The 20,990-nt window shown below is 41.8% G+C and overlaps 1 protein-coding gene across 1 annotated transcript in view; it reads left to right on the forward strand.

Moving 5' to 3' along the window:
- Positions 1-12,728: 12,728 nt before the first annotated feature.
- The window catches only part of LOC108795834 (cytochrome P450 2G1-like), a 17,719-nt gene continuing 9,457 nt past the window's right edge, over positions 12,729-20,990 (forward strand). Inside the window, exons 1-4 of the mRNA XM_018567149.1 lie at positions 12,729-12,902; positions 17,378-17,540; positions 17,747-17,896; positions 20,382-20,542. Of these exons, the coding sequence (XP_018422651.1) occupies positions 12,729-12,902; positions 17,378-17,540; positions 17,747-17,896; positions 20,382-20,542 (648 nt within the window). The remainder of the gene's footprint in view (positions 12,903-17,377; positions 17,541-17,746; positions 17,897-20,381; positions 20,543-20,990) is intronic.

Raw genomic sequence — 20,990 nt, forward strand, 5'->3', positions numbered from 1 at the left:
TCACTCTGCTACCTCTCTGCTATTTTCAATAAGATTGCTATTTAGCACTCCCGTATTTGTATGTAACGGCTTCCTTCTTTCATTAAAGGAGAACTATGGGGTCAGTGTTTTTCCCCATAGTTCTCCTAAGGGTAACGGGAGGACACAAACTAGCGTCCTCCCGTTACCCTAAGCTCAGTATACCGCGAGCTACAGCTCGCGGTATACTGAGCTTAGGGTAACGGGAGGACACAAACTAGCGTCCTCCCGTTACCCTAAGCTCAGTATACCGCGAGCTACAGCTCGCGGTATACTGAGCTTAGGGTAACGGGAGGACACAAACTAGCGTCCTCCCGTTACCCTAAGCTCAGTATACCGCGAGCTACAGCTCGCGGTATACTGAGCTTAGGGTAACGGGAGGACACAAACTAGCGTCCTCCCGTTACCCTAAGCTCAGTATACCGCGAGCTACAGCTCGCGGTATACTGAGCTTAGGGTAACGGGAGGACACAAACTAGCGTCCTCCCGTTACCCTTAGGAGAACTATGGGGTCAGTGTTTTTCCCCATAGTTCTCCTTTAATGAAAGAAAGAAGCTTTTACAAAAGTTTAACTATTTCATTCATGAATGGCTCAATACTGAGGCATTCATTAAAGGAGAACTACGGGGTTAGGGCTTTTCCCCATAGTTCTCCTAAGGGTAACGGGAGGACACAAACTAGTGTCCTCCCGTCACCCAAAGCTCAGTATACCGCAAGCTACAGCTCGCGGTATACTGAGACGCTGCAGCCGGAATGGATCCCGACAATGCTGTCTGGATCCACCCAGCTGCATGAGTGACAGCTGGCTCTGCCTATCTAGAGGCAGAGCCAGCTGTACCCGCCCCCTCCCCGTCCGTTCCGCCAGTCAGCGCTGGAGGATCGGACAGGGGAGGGGGGTGGAATCCCTGCAGGGAGCCGTGCGTTACAATCAGGGCTCTCTGCACGGATAGATCGAGAAGTGAGCGAGGGACAGTATGTGTTCGCTCACTTCCAGCTCTACTGAGCCGACCTGTGACAGTTTCATTGTCATAGGTCGGCTCAGATTATGAGGCTGAGTGGCTGAGTAAAAATCACTTGCCTCATAATCCTCCTTTAATGACTGGCATTACAGAGCCTTAAATAACTTGTCACTTACAGTGTACATGGCCAGTCGTATAGGCACTTCATGGCGGGATGTACAGTGTACGTCTCCCGTCATGAAGGGGTTAAAGTATAGGTAAAGCCAGTCACCGAAATCTTATATAAGCTTTAACATGTTAATGAACTTTTAAAAGTAACTTTAAAGTCCATTTGGACTTTCAGTTTAAATCAGCCAAATACATAGCAGGAGCAAAATGTGTACAAAGTCTTACAGATCATTCTATTTAGAAAGCAGCCACAGCCTGAGTAGAAAAGCCTGTCCCCTACCAGCAAGCTGTAGAGAAGAACCCTTGGTCTTTGCATGAAAGCAGTAGTCTCTCTGAAGAGGTCCAACACACTCCTACTGAGCCAGACCTATAGTGCTAAAATCATGCAGCCAAAGCCGGAGTAAGTGTATGTAGATGATGAGTTGCTGCAAAGAGGCTGCAAGAGATCAGCAACACAGATGCAACAAAGGGTGAAAAAAAGTGAAAACAAGTATTTTATTTACTTCTTTAGAAAACTAAATGTCATTTAGTTATGGCTTATGTTTACTTTAAAGGGTACGTGCACGTTTAAATGTCATTTAAGCTGAGCTGTAAGTTTAAGGCTGAACTCACACCAATGGCTGCACTTCAACGCTCAGCCACTGGTACACTTTAGAAGTTTAGTGCTGATGAGCTGAACCCAGCGCATCACGCCCTTTACCTTGGTTTATTCTTTTTAGAACTTCATGGAAATGTTAGGATTTACATTTCATTAAATGAGAAGAGGGAGGGTAAAATATACTCTTCTCAAAAGTTTGAGCCAGTGTGTGGCACTGCAGGTGTCACATGACAGTGTTCTATCACTTCTCCAGACCCGTGAGATTCCTGGACTTCCAGGGATGCGTGAAGGGAGTCCAGAAATCTCACAATAAATTATTTTATTTAACTCTCTATATATTTATGTTTGTATATGCTTTTTTTTTAATTATCGTAATATGCTACTGTAAAATGTCTGGACCTGCGGTTTTGTTTTATAACAATGGGTCTACAAAATGTATGGACCCGAACATGTGCAGCAGCATGTGAGATTTCTGGACTCCCTTCACACACACCCGGAAGTCCAGAAATCTCACGGGGGCCAGAGGACTGATAGAACACCGGCTCTATACATCGAACTGAGTGATTATGGACCGCTGATCATTCAGCTCAGTCTTCTCCATGCAGAGAGTGGTGACTGACAGCCCCTCCCCTCTCTGTGCCTCCAGCGTTCATTAGAAAGACAGACAGGGGAGGGGGTGGGCACAGCTGGCTCTGTCTCTAGAGAGTCAGCTGTCAATCAGGCAGCGGGATGGATCCTTCCCGTCTGCAGAGCGGCTCTGCGCTGTCAGCAAATAGGGGGCAATAGTAAATGTATTCCTCTGACCTAAAAGAGAACTAAAGCCAAAAAAAGGTTTAGCTTTAGTTCTCTTGTAAGTTCTATGGGTACTGCACGGTGCAATGCAGTTGTACCACATCGCAGATCTTTTTTCAGAGCAAACAACCGCATTGGCCAGTGCAGCCCCAACACATTTGGTGTGAATCAAGCGTCAGTGTAATACAAGCAAGACATTTTTTCTTTTAGTTTAGTTGGAAAGGGTTAATAACTCTTCCAGGTTTTATGGATGATGGCTACACTTTGTATTAAAGGAGAACTATGAGGTGAGTGCTTTTCACTCACCTCATAGTTCTATCGCTTATACTGAGGCGTCTCAGTATACCGCGAGCTACAGCTACTGAGTCTAGGGTGACGGGAGGACGCTAGTTTGTGTCCTCCCGTTACCTTAAGGAGAACTATGGGGAAAAGCCTTAACCCCATAGTTCTCCTTTAAGTAATAGTTGGGTCATTCTGGGGGAAATAATAAAAAGTGACTGAAACGCACTTTGTCTCAACTCTCTCTCAAGTGGAGTACAGCCAATCAGCTTTTGTTTAATTTTATTTTTATTTTCCAAGCTGTGTAAAAAAAAAAAAAGAGAGATGGAAGTTGATTGGTTGCTATGGGCAACTGCATCAGTTGAGCTAGAATTTGTCTTTTTTTATAATTTCCCCTTTTGTATCAAGTAGTTGCTTGCCTGAAATGAGGAGACATCACCGCCTTTCACGTTTTGTATGAAAGGTGAAGAGAAAAGAATGCGAACAAACCATTTTGTAAGGAGGGGCTGAGCCTGTGTCCAAATTTTTTTTAAAGTTTAAATGTTTTCTGAAGGTTTAATGAAAATCTGCTGTGGTTGTTTTTCACAGTGTTATTTTGCATTATTTATCCTCAAAATGTTGTATCTTTGTCTTGTCATAATGGTATTCAATGATGTGTGTGTATTTGTTTGAGACTTGAGTCGCACCAAGTTTATTGTAGCTTAAAAGAGAACTATGGGGTAAGTGTTTTTCCCCATAGTTCTCTTTAGGGTCACGGGAGGATATATACAATTGTCCTCCCGTCACCCCAAGCTCAGTATATGGCGAGCTACAGCTCGCAGTATACTGAGACCGCTGCAGCCGGGGTGGATCCCGACAATGCTGTCGAGATCCACCCAGCTGCATGATTGACAACTGACTCTGCCTATCTAGAGACAGAGCCAGCTGCACCCGCTCCTGCCCCCATTTGTTCCTTCTGTCAGCGCTGGAGGATCGGAGCTGGGAGGGGGGGAATCCCTGCAGGAAGCTGTGACTGACAGTCACTGCTCTCTGCAGGGAGATAATTGAGAAGTGAGCGAGCAACTGTATGTGTTTGCTCACTTCCTGATGTATTGAGCCGTCGTGTGACATTGTCACACGTTGGCTCGAACTATGAGGATGAGTGATTTTCACTCAGCTCATAGTTCTCCTTTAAAGCTCAAAGCTCCAAAATGCTCAACAACCAAAATCCCATGCTTTTAAATTGTGAGTGTTCACATCTGGGGTATGGGATATATCTTGGGATATCTATGACCATGTAAGGGGGATTCTACAGAAGTATAATCAGTGTTTTAGTCCTCTTAACCACACCTCTCACCCCCTTTGATTGAGTGGGGTGCTCAGTGGCACCTTTTAGAGGTTCCACAAGAAACCACTGCAATTGGCAGCTGAGAACTCTCAATTTAAATCAGAACTAGTATGCACGAATGCTGAGAGTCATTCTGAGGGCTCTGTCTCTGACACTGTCAGAATTGGACATATTTTGAAATGAATTGGACTCCAAAGACCAGGCAAACCTCGATAAGTGTTTTTCACTTTAAATCCTGTTGATTTTTACTTTTTCCAATGTCTATTTTGTAATATTTTTTTTCTTTAAATATTTTCTTGCACTGTTTTTCTTTTTCTTTCAGTAAAATTATATTTTAAAAATCTTTAGCTTTTATCTCTAAATGCCCTAAATAAGAAATTAAATATTCACTGCCTCTAGGAAAAAAAGCTATCATCCCTGTCTGGTGTGCTAGTGGGCGTCGCAGACATTTAAAGGTCGTAATTGTGGTGAGTTTTTTTGTTAAGAAATGTGGTGGCAGCTACTGTTTGTAAGTGTAAATGGTTAACAGCGTAGTGACAATCAGTCACTGATGACTGGTGCCTAGATTGTTGTCCCACAAGCTGGAAAATCTATGAGGAGGGTGAGGCTGATGGTGCAATTATCACATACAGTGGCATGGTCTAAGACTGGCAGGATCTAAAGGTTCCCATACAACTGCCGATTATCGTACGATAATTGCGGGAAATCCCGCAATCGTACGATAATCGGCAGGTGTATGGGCAATGTGCAACCTCTGCTACTGGAAGGTCGCACGACTTTCGTCTTCCTAGCACGCTGGAAAACCTGCCGAAAATCGTACGATTTTCGGCAGGTTGCAAGACAAATGTCGCACGGGTCGGCGTGCGCAAGCGCACACTGCCTGCTCAGCACTGCTATCATCGGAAGCTCTCCCCTCAGCCGGGTGGGCTTGCGATGATCGCAAGTATGATCCGCCTGTCCAAGATGGGCAGATCATACGTTTTTTTAATTACCTTACAACCATCGCAAGGCAAAAGTCTTGCGATGGTTGTAAGTAGGGATGTCCCGATACCCCTTTTTTAAGACCAAGTACAAGTACTTCCCCTCACGTACTTGCCGATACCAATTACCGATACTTTTCTTAAAGGGACAGGTGACATTTAAAAAAAAAACAATAGACTAATGATTTTAGGCCAATTTGTTTATGATTATGAAGAACTTTAATTTAAGACTGTTTTATAACCTATTCATGTTTTCAACTGCGATCGCGTGGGAACGCCCAGGCGGTATTGCGGCGGGAAACCGCGCAATCTGCCTGGCGCGAAAGGAGTGCCATTAGAAAATAATGGCACTGCCAGCACAATCGGCGGTGGCGTGCGATTCCATGACCGCCCAGCCATCTGCTCGGTTTTGTGCACGATGACCGGTCGGTCACGGATTGCACACCACCGCCGATCGCGCTGGCAGTGCCATTAATTTCTAATGGCACCCCAGTCATGCCAGGCAGATTGTGCGGTTTCCCGCCGCAATACCCTGCCCGTGCGGTTGCACGCAATAGCGGTTGAAAACACTGTGCGTTTATTCTAATGCAGATGGGGGCAGCGGGGCTGGTTTTCATTTTTTTTCAATTTTTATTTACTTTGTAAACATTTTTAATTTTAATGTATGTTATTATTATTTTTACTTTATTGTATTTTTATTTATTTATTTTTATTTAGTTACATTTTTAATCAGTTGTTATTTTTTTTTACTTTACTTTATTATTTTTTACTTTTCCTAACTATTTTTTTCACTTAACTTTATTGCTATCACACATGGGCTAACAAACTCCTGTGTGATAGCATTGGGAGGTGACAGGTACTCTTTATTGGCCCTGTCACCTCCAACACAGGAGTTCTAGCACAACACAGCACTGTGCTAGAACTCCTGTGACAAGAACGAGCCGTGGACAGAGGCTGAGGGAGGTGACAGAGCCTGTCACAGCTCCATGTGTCCAGCTCCGTCACCGCTCCACGCCCCCTTCCCTGTCACTGCTCCACGCCCCCCGTCGTCACCGCTCCACGCCCCCCTCCGTCACCGCTCCACGCCCCCTGCTCTCGCTTGCCCGGCGCCCGGAACTATATGTCCCGGGCGTCAAGCAATACGAAATCAACACCGATGTGTAAGCATCGGCGTTATGTACCGGGGCATTTTCCCAAGTACAAGTACTTGGGAAAATGCCCTGTATCAGGCCCAATACCGAAGCTAGCATCGGTATCGGGACATCCCTAGTTGTAAGGTGTATGGCCAGCTTTAGACCACCATCACAAAGTATTCCTCTAAGTGCTAAACCCAAATACATTACCCAAAAGGCTACAGAGTAGATGGCCAAAGATGTCTTGCTAACATAATTTCATAACACAAGGTTGCTTAACATGACGCCTTCCTTGTATTATACTACATGCAAAAGCCTCCTCATTTATGGCAACTGTACAATTCTCTCTGCCCTTCACACACAGTCACAGTCTCCCCCATTTTCTCCAGACTGCCCTTTACATCCAGAAAATCAGGAGGAGGAGATTCCCATGCTAGCAGGGTAGCCCCCCTCCCCTTCGCATTCATCTTTTAGATAAAGGGGGGGGGGATTATTGTTATGGACCCTGACTTTATGAACTCTTGTAGTTACACCCTAGATTGCAATCCTGAAGAGGCATTCCATGTTAGTGAGGTTTCTGTTTAGGAAGATTGCCAAGAACAAATGCTGTGTCCTTCTTGAAAATAACATTCTTTTTGTTTATTCAACTTCTGGTTATATTCCAAGGTTGACTATTGTGCAATATCTAATCTTTTAAAACTGTGTAATATGTAATATGTTTGCTACTTAGAAATTGCTTAGATGGTAGAAAGAGTAAACTTTGAAAACTACTGGCAAGAATGGACATCTATGCCTCCATATGTAGGGCAGGGGTACGGCCTTACGACAACCTCACTGCTGGTTTAAATAAGGACAAATTCTAAAGCAGAGCAATGCATTTTATACTTCACTGTCTTTTGGACTCTGAAGCAAGTGAAGCCACATTTACTTAAACGAATAGGAAAACATAACAGTGCGAGAAAGAGAGGAGTCTGGTTACATGACTTGTCAACGGACCCATCATGACATGTTCTCTGTAGAGCTGAAAAAACAATCAAATATAAACAGTGAAAAATGTATTGTTTTTTCAGCTCGGCACACACTCGGCATATTTTGTATTATATCAGATATCACTTTAGTGCTTAGTAGCTCTTTTTCACCTTTTTTTTGTATCATCACTGGCACAGATCTTTTTTGTTTATTTGATGTCCGCTGTAGAGTTATGCAGAGACCACTCTGATAGACACCACAGGCTCCACACTGCGGCCTGCATTTTATGAACAAAGGAGCAGTGTAGGATAAACAATGCAGTTTCCATTCTGCATTATAACTAGCCCCCTTAGTGTTTGCATATCTCACAACTTCTCCCAGATGATTAAAGGGGGACACAATTTAATGCAAAATATGTAGACAACACATGCTATGCCTGAAGTTATGGGAAACAAAAAGTTAAACCAACTACTTTAATGTATATGTCTTTTTTAAAATAACAAATGCAATAACAGAGAGGTTGGAAGAAGAGTTTAGTACAGTGTCACCGTTTTGGTAGTCTAAAAGTAAATTTTTATATGTGAGACCAAAAAAAGGGACAGCTGAGGAGGAAAGAAGGGCAGAGTGATTTGGTTCAAAAGATTTAAAGATTTGACCCACCAATGAGTGACATTTGGGAGCTGCATGTGCAAAGAGATCCTGTCATTAAACCTACTTAGCATGCTTTTATGGATCTTGACTGTTCGTGATGCAATCTTTAGTGTTTGTCCCATGTCGCCAACAACTCGTCAGCTCCCTGGCAACACTCATATTACTGCCAAACACACATGTTAGTACTCTAACCTTATTTTCCACCCTACTCATCTAAATAGAAGAGTCAGGGTCTTGTGTCAGTGGTTGTTGGCACAGTGGCTTAGTGGTTAGCACTTCTGCCTTGTAGCACTGGGGGTCCCTGTTTCAAGTCCATGTCCAGACACTATCTGCATGGAGTTTGCATGTTCTCCCTGTACCTGCGTGTTTCCTCCAAGTAATCTATTTTTCTCACATACTCCAAAGATACGCTGGGACGTAAACTGGCTCCTGTCTAAATTGGCCCTAGTATGTGTATGTATGCATGTGAGTTGGAAACATAGAGTGTAAATGTACAATATGCTGCATAAATTGATGGCGCAATATAAAAACCTGTAATAAATAAATATATTTAGAACAAATTCCCACTAGCAATCAGAATTCAAACATTTTCTATCCACAACAAGTCCGTTATAGATGTTGAAGAAGAGTAAGATCAGTAATCTGGAGGTAACCAAAGAAGAACTATGGCTTACCATTAGAAAAAGCATGTGCTACGGCACCTAAATATAAGTGCATCTGCATGCACAGTTTTTTTCTTAGTCCCTCTGTAAAGTCCTACAAATACCTGAGGAGCCTACCAGTAAAGTCTAGCTCATACAGTTTCCTGTGGTGCTATTAAGGGTTGTACCACCATAACAAGAAAAAAACTAATAGATATGCTATTTGCAAATTCTAATCAAAGTATATTGTGGGGATTTTTTTTTTACTTCTTTGCAACGCAAATGATGAATTTCTATCCTCCTATCCATTTATTAACTGTAGTTTGGGTTTTTTAAATTCTAATTTTCTGAGATTGTGGATTTGGGGTTTTCATGAGCTGTAAGCCATAATCATCACAATTATGACAAATCACAGCTTGAACTATCTTGCTTTGCATGTAATGAGTCTATCTCATATATTAGTTTCACCCTTTAAGTTGCATTAGTGAAATAAATGAACTTTTGCACGATATTCTAATTATTCGAGTTTCACCTGTACTTCTGGTTACCCCCGACTCTGGCCAGGTTCATAAAACCAAACAGAACAGTGTTCCATTTTGCCGGACTGGATCCTGCCAGATAGGGGGTAATTTGATGTAAACTGACACATTTTGGAGCACACACAGGGGACGGACAGAGTTGTCTCAGCTGTAAATAATTTGTGACCTAATATTTTTGGATGCACAAGGAATGAGGAAGGTCGTGGCATATATCCTGTCTGGTTTTCATGAACCAGGCATTCATTGACATTCCTCGAATGCTTTGCCTTAGCAGCCATTATAAGTTTTTAGTCAACATTCAGAAATTATATGGCGCTATAGGAAGTCACGTCCTCTAAGTTATTTCTTGGTTTCAAAATTAGTACTAAGTTGGTCGTAGTGAACTCTTTTTGTATGTTCTTACCATCCACAAAAAAATCATTATACATTTCAGTTATACTAATAATGGTCTCTCTATCTAATAGTATATACAATTGTCAACTATATCTATTTGGGAGATTGTAGTCACTTCCCATTGAGCTATAATGGTGTTTAACCTTTTCAACTTTCTTTTACCTTGGCCATCTATCTTTGTTTAAATTGCATGAATGGTTAGTTGGACCCAACGCTTTGTTCTGCACTGGGAAAGTACGGGTTCACTTTAAAGCAACCCTCCAGCCATACATAAAAATTCAGGATACCAAGTATTATTATTATACAGGATTTATATAGCGCCAACAGTTTGTGCAGCGCTTTACAATATAAGGAAGAAATTGCAATCACAATACAATTCAAGACAAGATGGTAAAGAGGGCCCTGCCCCTGAGGGCTTGCAAGAGGCCCTGCACTGTTGTAGAGCTAAATAATAATAGAGATGGAAACACAGTCTGCTTTCCTGAACAGAAAATCAACTTAAGTGCTGGAGCCCAGAAACAGTGCTTTATACTGTATGTCCATGATGGCCGTATTTACCTGGCATGGAGCAGGAGAAAGTTGGAAGAAGAAAAAAGGTGAACTCTCTCCTAATCAGCGTCTCCCCTCCTATGAAGCCCCAGCCTGCCCGATGATGACCCTGATTGCATACAAGGTTACACAGGTAAAAACGTCAGCTGCTGTACCTTCCCCTATCTGGCATTTACTCCTGGTTTCTTGGGACAGAATTCTAAACATTGACACATTCATGACCTAGAAAGTTCAAAGCATGAATACACAGATCAGTATTTTGATATATCTGATACAGAGACTTGTTGTGTATGATAAAGATTTATAAAGAACTGATGTCTAAATAATCCAGACAATTCTGATAACACATCATGTCAAGCATAGTTCAACATTAATTTTGTAAATAATTTCATATGTATACTACTCCATAAGATTATGCTCAACTTCCCTCCGAAAAGAAGACAAGGTTGGGAATCGGATTTGGGACATATTTCAGATGACGATTGGGATACTCTGATATAAGAACTGACAAAGGTGTCCCTTTCTGCTTCCCATAAGTGAACTCACTTTGCACAGAATCTATCGAACTCCAGAATTTGTACACAAAATTGCACTCGGGGAAGACCCTTGTTTAAAATATGGAGCTAACCAGGGTTCTTTAATACACTTACTTTGGATGTGTCCTAAATTAATTTGGTATTAGGAAAATGTTCATTCAATTGTAAATCATGTTTTCACTTCCATTCTTATGAATACCCCTCTTACATGTATTCTGGGACTTTTTGATCCGTCTTCACTTGCTGCTCCATCTTGTGAAGATTCCCTGGCTCTCTCGAGACCATTGTTTACAACCCACAGGATGGTTGTCCTTAAATGGGTGTCCAATGTGCTCGCTACTATAGGAGCGTGTGTTAGAAGTAGACAAACTTTTTGCTTTTGAGAATGCCACATACCAAACAAGAGGAGCTACTGCTAAACATTCTTTACTATGGGATCATTGGCTGGACTATAGGTCTCCCTTACTGCTATCTTTGGTCTCCCAAATATCAGGGGTGAATTAGAGGATAATACCTGTGCTAGAGTAATAAAATATCTGTATTTTTCAAGGCTCCACAATTAAGTGTTTGCTTTCCTAAATTCTAAATGTTCATATGTTAATGGAGAATTATACATGAATAATTTAATGTGAGAATGGTAAAAATGTATTGTCTTCTGCTGAATATCGGTTCCTTGCTGTTTTCATGGTATGTATTGTTGGTTCCGTAATGGATATAATGGCTTTATTGCACTTGGTGTTTGTACTATTTGCAATTTTGCTAAACACAAAAAAGTCAATAAAAGGTAACAAAGGGAACATCAAAAACAACTAGATTTGGTGTCATGAAGGAGATCTATAGGAACTATACTATAAACACAAGTTATGCTCTAACCGAAAAGGTTGGATTTGGGGTGTGCCCTTTGTAGTGAAATTAAGTAAAATATTATGTAGTTGGAAAACAACTTTCAATTTGCATTTGTTTGTCATTAATATGGCTTTTATTCAATGGTATCTGTGGGAGTCTCTTATTAACATGTCATCTATAGTGCATTAGGGCAGCAGAAAGACATGCATGTCAGATGGAAGCGATTTTTTTTTTTTTAATATATATTTATTACATTTTTCAAATAGACATATATACATATACATTTAAATACATAAAACATTTTTCCCTTAAACATATACATTCATTCATTCAATTACATAATACTTATTATTGTCCCTTCTTGTTCCACCGCTCCAGCTATAAGAAATCCCCATAATCTTACGCTTCTAATAAATTATATGTAAATACATATCCTCCCCACCTGCTTTTATACTTTATTCTAGTGCATTTCTCTTAGATCCATTTCATTTCATATAATGTTTATTCTCTGCTCCTTTAAGGGGACCACAGGGAGAGTGCCCAAAGCGAGAGAAAGAAGGAGATGAGAGAGATAGAGAGAGAGAGAGAGAGAGAGGAAAATAAATAAATAAATAAATAAATAAATAAATAAAAATGAAATGAAAGTAATTTCATATATATTACATACATACATATAAACATGTATACCTATATATACACATATATACATACATACATACACCCCCCTAACTGCACTCCCTCCTCCTCCTCCTCCTCCTCATTAATCCCTATATTTACCACTATGTGTATTGTGTCTATCTCCTTATTTCTTACGTGTTCCAATTATCTCTATCCCCCCTCTTCCTCCCATTCCCCTTTATGATTAATCACTTCCTCATTTATTTTATTTATGTGACACTTCTACTTTATGTCTGTGTGATACTCACATCATATTCCCTTACCCATACTTTTTTATTCTTCAAAAAATTTAAAATGTGTTTCTTAACAATTTAATTATTTCCACCCCCCCTCTTCTACACTCGTTGCTTTAATCATTAATCACTCTCTCCTCTAAATTACATTATTGTATCAATTCTAAATTCTATCTGTGTAATATCATTCACTTCAAATTCCATTACCCATGGAATTGATGGAAGTGATTTAATGAATTAGGCCAGTGAATGAAGATAGGGAATTTCTGCCTTCAACGGATTAATCTGCTGCACATTTATTTCTGAAGCTGAGTCTATTGGCCAGCAATGGCTTCTGCTGATTTGTACAAAAGGTCACAGGTTAAGTTCATGTCACTTGCTAAATACATAAAAAGGTAATCCATGTTCATACCAACTTCCAGACAGGCAGTGAGAAGACATGTGGCTGTACAGTGCTGTGCTCATCATCATCCTTCTATGCCTGGTTTGTATAACACGGATGAAAGAAAACACCACGGATGAAATACTTCTGCCACCCGGGCCTACCCCACTACCATTGATAGGTAACATTCTACAAATGAGACCTGATAAATTCCTGTTAACCCTGCGGAAGGTAAGCAAGACTTTATTATCATACTTGGAGTGACCTGGGTGTTATAAAAAATTAAACTGTATTTAATAGTAGCACCAAGCAGTGGTTCAATGAGAGAATTGTGTATTTCAATGTCTCTGGAGAGCTTACAATCTAATATCCCAACCAAGCGATATAGGCATACTTCCAGCAGGGCAAGCAGAGATTGGGCTTCTCATACAAACTCCATGCAGGCACAGGTCCTGATACGCCTGACTTCAAGACCTAGCATTACTAGTTAAGAGGGTTAATCACCTAACCAAATTGGATTGGTTAGGTGTATGACTCTGTCCTCCTCATACTCCCAGCTGTATTTTGATTTCACTATGCTATATTTTGTTAAAGCTGAACTCCAGGGAAATTTGAAAACTACTAGTGGTGGAAGTCCCACTGCAAAAGTAGTTTTGGATTTTCCCCTAAATTTAGCAGCTGCTGATTCATTGATTCATTTTCACTGACTGTGGGGTCATTTTGTTAATTCTTTTACCACCATCAAACACTCCCACCACCACCATCCATCCTGTCTGATTGTGACCTGTAACTTTTCCCTTCATCTCCCTTATCCAGCACATTAACCCCTTCATCTTCGTATTTCCACTGTACATTAACTTCTTTCCCTCCTGATCTCTCTGTATGACTTCATGTGCTGCTGTATCTAGTGCACCATTACCAAGCTCCATGTTTAATCACATTAATCCCTGCTTCTTTCTTAATTTCCAAACATTGTGGCAGAAATTTTTTTAAAAAGAGTCACTTTGGGGGTGTTTGTGCTGTCCTGGCATTTTTCTATTTTAACAGAAGGTAAGGAAAACTCTTTTTTTTCCACAATTTTTGGCCTTTTTTTCTTTTCTATAGTAAAAAATAAAAACCCAGTGATTATTAAATACAATCAAAAGAACAGACCCATAGATAATGAGCGGAGCGGCTGTATGACTGGGGGGAGTAATAGTCCCTAGAGAAGGAGTTAAATAAAGTGTGAATTAGTTGATCTTACTTGATTGGAGGTGGGGGTCAGGTGTCGGGGAGGAGCCACATGGGAAGGGACTGCAACGGCTGATGAGTGTTCTTTCTGGAAAGTTGACAGAGGAAACAGGTTGTCCCGCCTGCCCTCCCCTAATTTTTTGTGGTTGATTGTTGTTGAAATGTCTTTTTTATCTCTCGGCAGCTTGACGGGTTAGGGGGTCTTTGAGGGTCTGAAAATATGAGTCATAAAATGGGGGGGCCATCAGCTGCTATGGTGCTTCCCCCATTGATATCGGTATTAGTCGGGGGGCCTGGCCCCTTGGAATTTGGGAGCAGTAACTGTCCTCATGCTGGTTAGCGTGCAGCTGGGGACATGGGAGCAGTTTTAGTAGAGATCTTATTTTGGGCTGATGGGCACCCAAAGATCCCTTCTCAGATCCAACAGTTGTTTAGATTATTTATTTGTTATTATTACTTTTGATAACTGTGAACTTTTGTTCGGTTGTAAAGGGCTGCTGTGGCCATTTAAATCCATGTCACACAGTCTGTGTGTTTATTGGGTTTTTTAACAGAGGGACGTAATTGACTAATCCATCAGTCATGATATAACGTTCAGTTGGGTACAGCGTAGCATGAATGAGTAATTGTCAGTCAAACTATCACAGCACTGAAAACTGGCCTGGTAATGAAGGGGTATTACAGACAGTTACTCAAGTGGTCAAGGAAAATTCTGATAGTTACATAGGTGTTCAGCAGCTCGTTTCCAGCATACAGTCAACTGTTAACGAAGACTACCCTTGGATGGATATGTAGCTGGCTGGGATCAATAGAAGGGGAGACATTTGCTCATTGCTAAATGCATAAAAGCGTTGCTGGAGCCTGTTGCAGTTTTTCTTACTGACTCTGGTAGCTGATAGGTGCTACTGATTGGTACCAACATCCCCTCTATAAAATAATGACCAAAAAGAATTAGGACTTTCTAGGTCCAATATCAATAGATCGATTATGAAATTCGTTTAAAAAGGAGCTACATGGTGCTGCCCTCACTTGGATGGCATGACTGCCCATCACCTAATAAAATCTATCACATAACCCCAAACAGCAAATAGGGACATGTGATATAAACAGGATTAATTAACAGAAAATAATTGACCAAAAGGGCTTTACAATACAAACTCAGTGGAATTAGTTATGTTTGGAACTAGATGGTTTTTAGCAATTTTTTTCTAGCTTTGGATAGAGTCGGTTAGAGTTAGAGTAGGGTAGAGTAAGGGAATTGAAAATAGAGTTTTATTTCTATATGTGTCCCTGTTGCAGATTTTCCCTCACTTCCTGTCTGGTGAAACCATTGTCAGCATGCACTACTTTTTAAGCCGCAAAGCATGGTGTTGCGCTGCAGTTGAAGGCAGTGGCGTCACAAGGGGGGTGCGAGGGGTGCTGACATTGGAGGAGTGACACCAAAATGACTGGCGGTCATTTTGGTGTCACCCCCTCTAAAAAGTCGGGCACTCGGTCACAGACCAAGAGCCCGACAGTGTCAGGAGAGAGGAGGGGACCCGGCGGCATACCTCATTCCGCTGGGTGAACGTCCCCTCCTCTCTCTGCCGACGTTCATCATCAAGATCGCCGTCCCGAGAGGCGTCAATTAGATGGCTGCGCATGCGTGATGATGTCTCTGAGGTCTCTGCTCCGGGTGACACCAGGCCAAAGGACATCCCTGGTTTAAGGCATTGCGACCAGAGGTGCGTTTGGGGTGCTATTAAAATGAGTGGCAATGCAACACACCTCCTAATGCATGGTTGGTGTGTTGCATTGAATCCTGCGATGAATGCACCGCACTGGACAAGTGAACAATCCCTAAAGTTTCTTCTATAAGAAAACTCTACCCGCTGGACAGTTTTTCTGTTAAAGTTTAGTTTCACTATAAGCTGGTATGAGGAAATATTGTCTAAATATAAGAGGCATGTACTGTATAATTTCTGTATAATTATGTTGGTGTGCTTTGTGAAATGTTGTCTCTGTGCAAAGCTTCCTGTAATAAAGACGGAGTCACCGCTGTTTTCTCCTCTTGTGCAGGGTTACTGGTTTTGTATCCACCCCCTCCTGTAATTTTTTGCAGGCAGCCTGTAGTTGCTATGGAGGATTATATTTTGATGAAAGTTTATATGCCTGGAGTTCAGTTTGTTTTAAAGACCCTGAAAGTACAGAAAGTAACCTGTTGATCTGCCAAAAATGCACTCAACTTCTATTTTTTTCCTCTTATGGAATGACACCACGTGCCTTTTGTTGAACATAAATTACAAGACTTGGCATAAGGAATCATTTTTCTGTAGTGTAAGATGAGAACTGGGAGGACTCCTTCAGATAACACAGGAAGTATGAGCAGAACACAGGGCAGCTCTGAATTTTTAATTTAATTAAAAACCCTATCAAGGAGGGCTGGATTTCCATTTCGCACACCTGTAGGTACGAATGGAAATCTGTTTAGCCTGAGCTGGTGCCCTAAACGTGCTGCGGGACCCGCCGGCTTTCACATATGCAGAGAAGGACCCCGGCATTGTGCAAGGCTGGTCCAAATGCCTGTCCGCATCAGACAAGCATTGTACAGGGCAGCCTTATGCAGTGCCGGGGTCCTTCACCTACCTTTGCCTCTGGTCTTGGAGTAGGAGGGTGCATTTTGTGTAAAATGCACCCTCCTTGATAATGCCAGTGTCGTATCTTGATACAACACTGGGAGTTAGGCAGAGTAGGTACCTGCAATGCGCCCCTCGATGGAGGGCGCTTGTAGCCACATGCCTACTCTGCCCAATGGTAAATAAGGCCCTGCCTATCAAGTTTTTATTTGTTGACTGTGTCGAGCTAGGGAGATTTCTCTTTATTTTCTATACCAGAGACAGAACAGTAAATGAGAGGAAAGCTCTCCAAACTGAACAGAATTACCATCTTGAGAGTTGTCATAGGAACAGGTATCCCCATTGGATGATTTTTCTCCTCCTCTTTTGCACTGGGGACAACTCAAAGTTTTTGGCTTTCCTCTCACCTTTCTCATGGCAGTGGTTACCAGGACAAACAGAGGGTTGAATCTTTCCAGTGGAAGACAAAACTAAAAAAAAAACAACAACTTAACATACACTTTAATAGACCAAAACGGAGCAAATGAGAGAAGTTAGGGTTTACAAACACTTTGTAAATATCTGTGAACTTTTGTCCTGTGTGAATATATGCACAAACAAACATTCTTTCGTTTTTCCTTTACAAGTGTAACATTTTTGATTGTAATATTGCATTACGGTCACTAGATGGCACTAGGGGAGCATAGAAAATAATGATGGCCTTGTGAATTCTTTATTATTACACAGGATTTATATAGCGCCGTTTGCGTAGCGCTTTATAAATCAACTCCTTTAAGGTTTTTTTTTAATTATAATACTGTACAAAAGACATCCTATAAACTACTCTTTCTCTCTCCGTTCACTTTCTTTTCCTACTCGCAGTTTCAAAAGAAATATGGTCCAATCTTCACTGTATATTTTGGAACTCGGCGTACAGTAATGTTATGTGGATATGATGTTATCAAAGAGGCTCTGATTGACCAAAAAAATGCTTTCAGTGGAAGAGGGAAGATGGCATTGTCTGAATATGTTCTGAAAGGATATGGTAATGTGATTGTTATTATTTTTTTATTATTTTTTTTTTACTTTGGTGTCACTTATATTCCAGGCCTTTTGATGTGGAATGTTAAATTTGCACATCCTTTTTTTTTCTTCACACTTGCACTCTCTCTATGCAAATTCATCACAATCTGTAATTCATATAGAAAATATTATTCCTCGTCGCACCTTACATTATCATGTATTTCCTAGGCATTACAGCAAGTAATGGAGAACGCTGGCTACAAATGCGAAGGTTCGCTCTTACTGTGTTGAGAAATTTTGGGATGGGGAAAAGATCCATTGAGGAAAAAATCCAGGAGGAAGCTCAGATTCTAGTAAAAGAATTTGGTAAAACTGAAGGTACAAAGACATTTGGATAAAGTTCGTACTTCATTTGTTTTATTCAGTGAACAGCGCGTCAATGATGACGATGGGTAAAGTGTGGCAAGCCAGAGGAACCAATTTGACTTACACTGATTCATGTCACACGAGTTAAAGTGGAGCTTTGATTTGTTTCTACAGATTTCTGCTTCTTTATCTTGATCTTTATCCTTCTAAAGCTAGAAAGTTTTATAGTGGTTTCTTCTGTCTGTGTTACCCTGTGTAGCGCTCACCCCCGAAGGAGCCGCTGAATATGAAATGGGTTCTCCTACCTGTTGGTTCCAGCTACCGGTCCCCTTGGATCAGCAACAGCACACCGACACTCATGGACAGAATGGCTCGAGTCTTAGGTTTTTTGGGGGGTATTTATTTGTAAGCTCAACAGGAGAGAGAGGGTTTAGTGTCTGTAGGATGCCCTTGGAATTTGCTTCAGAGGACAGCTTTCTCCCCTAGCAACCGCTAAGGCCGATAGCACTGTGATCTGGTCCCAGGGACCAATAGTAGTAGTAATACTGCGAACAGCCAGGATGATCCAGTAGCTTATATGGAGAAGGTTAGCTATCTCTGGACTTAGGTAAGGACCCCTGGCTTCTTCTCGAACAGATACCTGGAATAGGGTGAGGGATCTCCCTTGTGGGTCCCAGACGGACGCTCTCACCAGCTCCTCTGCGGTACCCCTCAACAAGCAGACTCTCTCTCCTTCCCAGCTTCCCTCAGGTATTTTCCTCTTCAGAATCTGGAATCTCTGTGCCCTCAGCATCTGCAACTGCCAAGGAGCACTCCAGGTTACTGGTACTATCTTCTTAGAACAAGGCACCCATCACCTGTCACGGATATGGGCCCAGCAAAGTATCAGTGTATCCTAGGCCTCCAGGCCCCTCAGCACCTGCCATGTGCTGAGGCCCAGGCCAGTTTTGCTGCATCACACAGACCTCCTAGGGCGAGGCCCCTAGGGGGAAGAGACCTCTGCACAGTGTCCCCAGACCTTTTATTACCTGCCCTCAACCATGCCTCTGAGTCATCCTACTCAGGGATTGGCTAGGGTCAGGTGCATAGTCATAACCTGAGGATGGATCCTCCCTCACTGTATGCCAAGGCTCCCTTTTCCTCAGCAACAGGAGGAGCAATCAATCCAGCAGATTCAGGGACACCTATAGAATGCAGAGCTCTGTATAATCAGTATCTAGACTGGTTACAGTCCAGGTATTTCTAAATTGAATAGCGACATTTTAGAGGGCGCTACACCTGTAATGGAAGACACAAACTTACTTTCATTAAAAAGAATGTGCAAATTCAGTAGTCACAGCAACTAGTCAGCAGTCATATATCATTGTTCTGATGCCCCTTACACCAGTGGTCCCCAAACTGAGTTCCCATTTGCTAGACGCGGTCCCTTGCTTGCCTTTAACAGGCCCTTGGGGCATTATTCCACTGACATCAACAATGTGGTATTCAATATTTATTTCACTGATACCAACAATGGGGCACTATTGCTTTCATTGATATCAACAATGAGACCCTATTCGTCCCACTGACATCAAACGATGGAGTACTATTCCTTTTAGTGGCACCAAACCATGGAGCACTATTCCTGTTAAGCGACACCACACGATAGGGCACTATTCCTTTCAATGACAACAGACAATGGGGCATTATTCCTCCCAATGACACCAATGATGGAGCATTAATCCTTCCACTGACACCAAAAATGGGACACTGTTTCTTTCAGTGACACCAGTAATAGGGCACTAATCCTTTTGGTGACACCAACAGATAGGCTTTTTGAAATGTGCAGGACTCCCAGGGCATTTAATAGGATAACTAAACAGATACGCAGGTACCTCTACTGTATGTGCCATAATATGTATGCCTTATGAACTTTTCTAGGCTCCAGGGGCACATCAAAATTACTTGAGGAAACACTCTACTGGCTGAGAAGCTCAGATGTTCAGCATGGAATTTACCTTGTACAGTTGGCCACTCTACTGGCTACATGCAGGGCTGGATTTACTCCCCCTGCCGCCCCAAGGCCAGGTTCCACAATATGCCCCCCCGCCCCGCCAACCCCCCCTCCCCATCAATTGAGAATAGAAGGCACCTGCAACTTCCCTACAAGGTCACAGCTGCCGCCCGTCTGCACTCTGCCGCCCCGAGGCCGGGCCTCGGTGGCCTTGTGGGAAATCCGAGCCTAGTTACATGACAAGTTATGTTCACTTCTGAATAATCCTGAGTCTGAGACTGTGAGCTAAGTGTTACTTGCTTCTGGAATCCGCCTTCTGTGTATCTAAAAGATATTGGTTACACAGCTCATCATCATGTAACAAGAGGATATTGTACTAACAACAAGAACTGCTCAAGCCACCTGAATTTGGTTGCAGTTGATTATGACCATCTCTAAAAAATTATGATTTTAATGCTTTCATTGTGCTGTAAAAATGTAAGATAATATTTTGTGTTTTTATAGGAAAGCCATTTAATCCCACTTTCTTGGTGAGTTGCGCTGTATCCAACATGGTCTGCTCCATGGTGTTTGGGAAGCATTTTAATTACAATGATGAATGTTTCTTAAATCTCCTTCATAATATCAATAGGATTCTTCGCTTTATGAACTCTGCATGGAGTGCAGTGAGTATATACGTGACATAATTAATGACATAATCAATAATAATAAGTGATGACATCTTGCACTATGAATGGCTGAAAAGAGTTCCTGAAATTCATACACACACACACGGACACGTACCCCATACTACTTCACATTACCCCTATCTGGCTTTTTTTGTTTTTGTTTTGGATGGAGTGCTGAGGGCTTACAGCTTGTTAACTTTGCATTGCTATCAGTGTACCCAATAAGTAGATTTGCTTTCTCTATTTGTCTTGGTGGACATGCAGACAGAAATTGATGAGAAATCAATTGTCACCAGAACAAGAGGTGAGGGTAAATCTTTAAATCAGGACACTTGTTTCAGTGACAACTACCTAAGAGGGGAATTCCCTTCACCATGGAGAGATTTCCTCTCACTTTCTGTTGCATCTCCAGGCACAGACAGCAAAAGATAAACAAACAGTGGTT

This window comes from Nanorana parkeri, unplaced genomic scaffold (assembly GCF_000935625.1).
Source record: "Nanorana parkeri isolate BGI_ZX_2015 unplaced genomic scaffold, ASM93562v1 scaffold1015, whole genome shotgun sequence".
Classification (NCBI taxonomy): Eukaryota; Metazoa; Chordata; class Amphibia; order Anura; family Dicroglossidae; genus Nanorana; species Nanorana parkeri.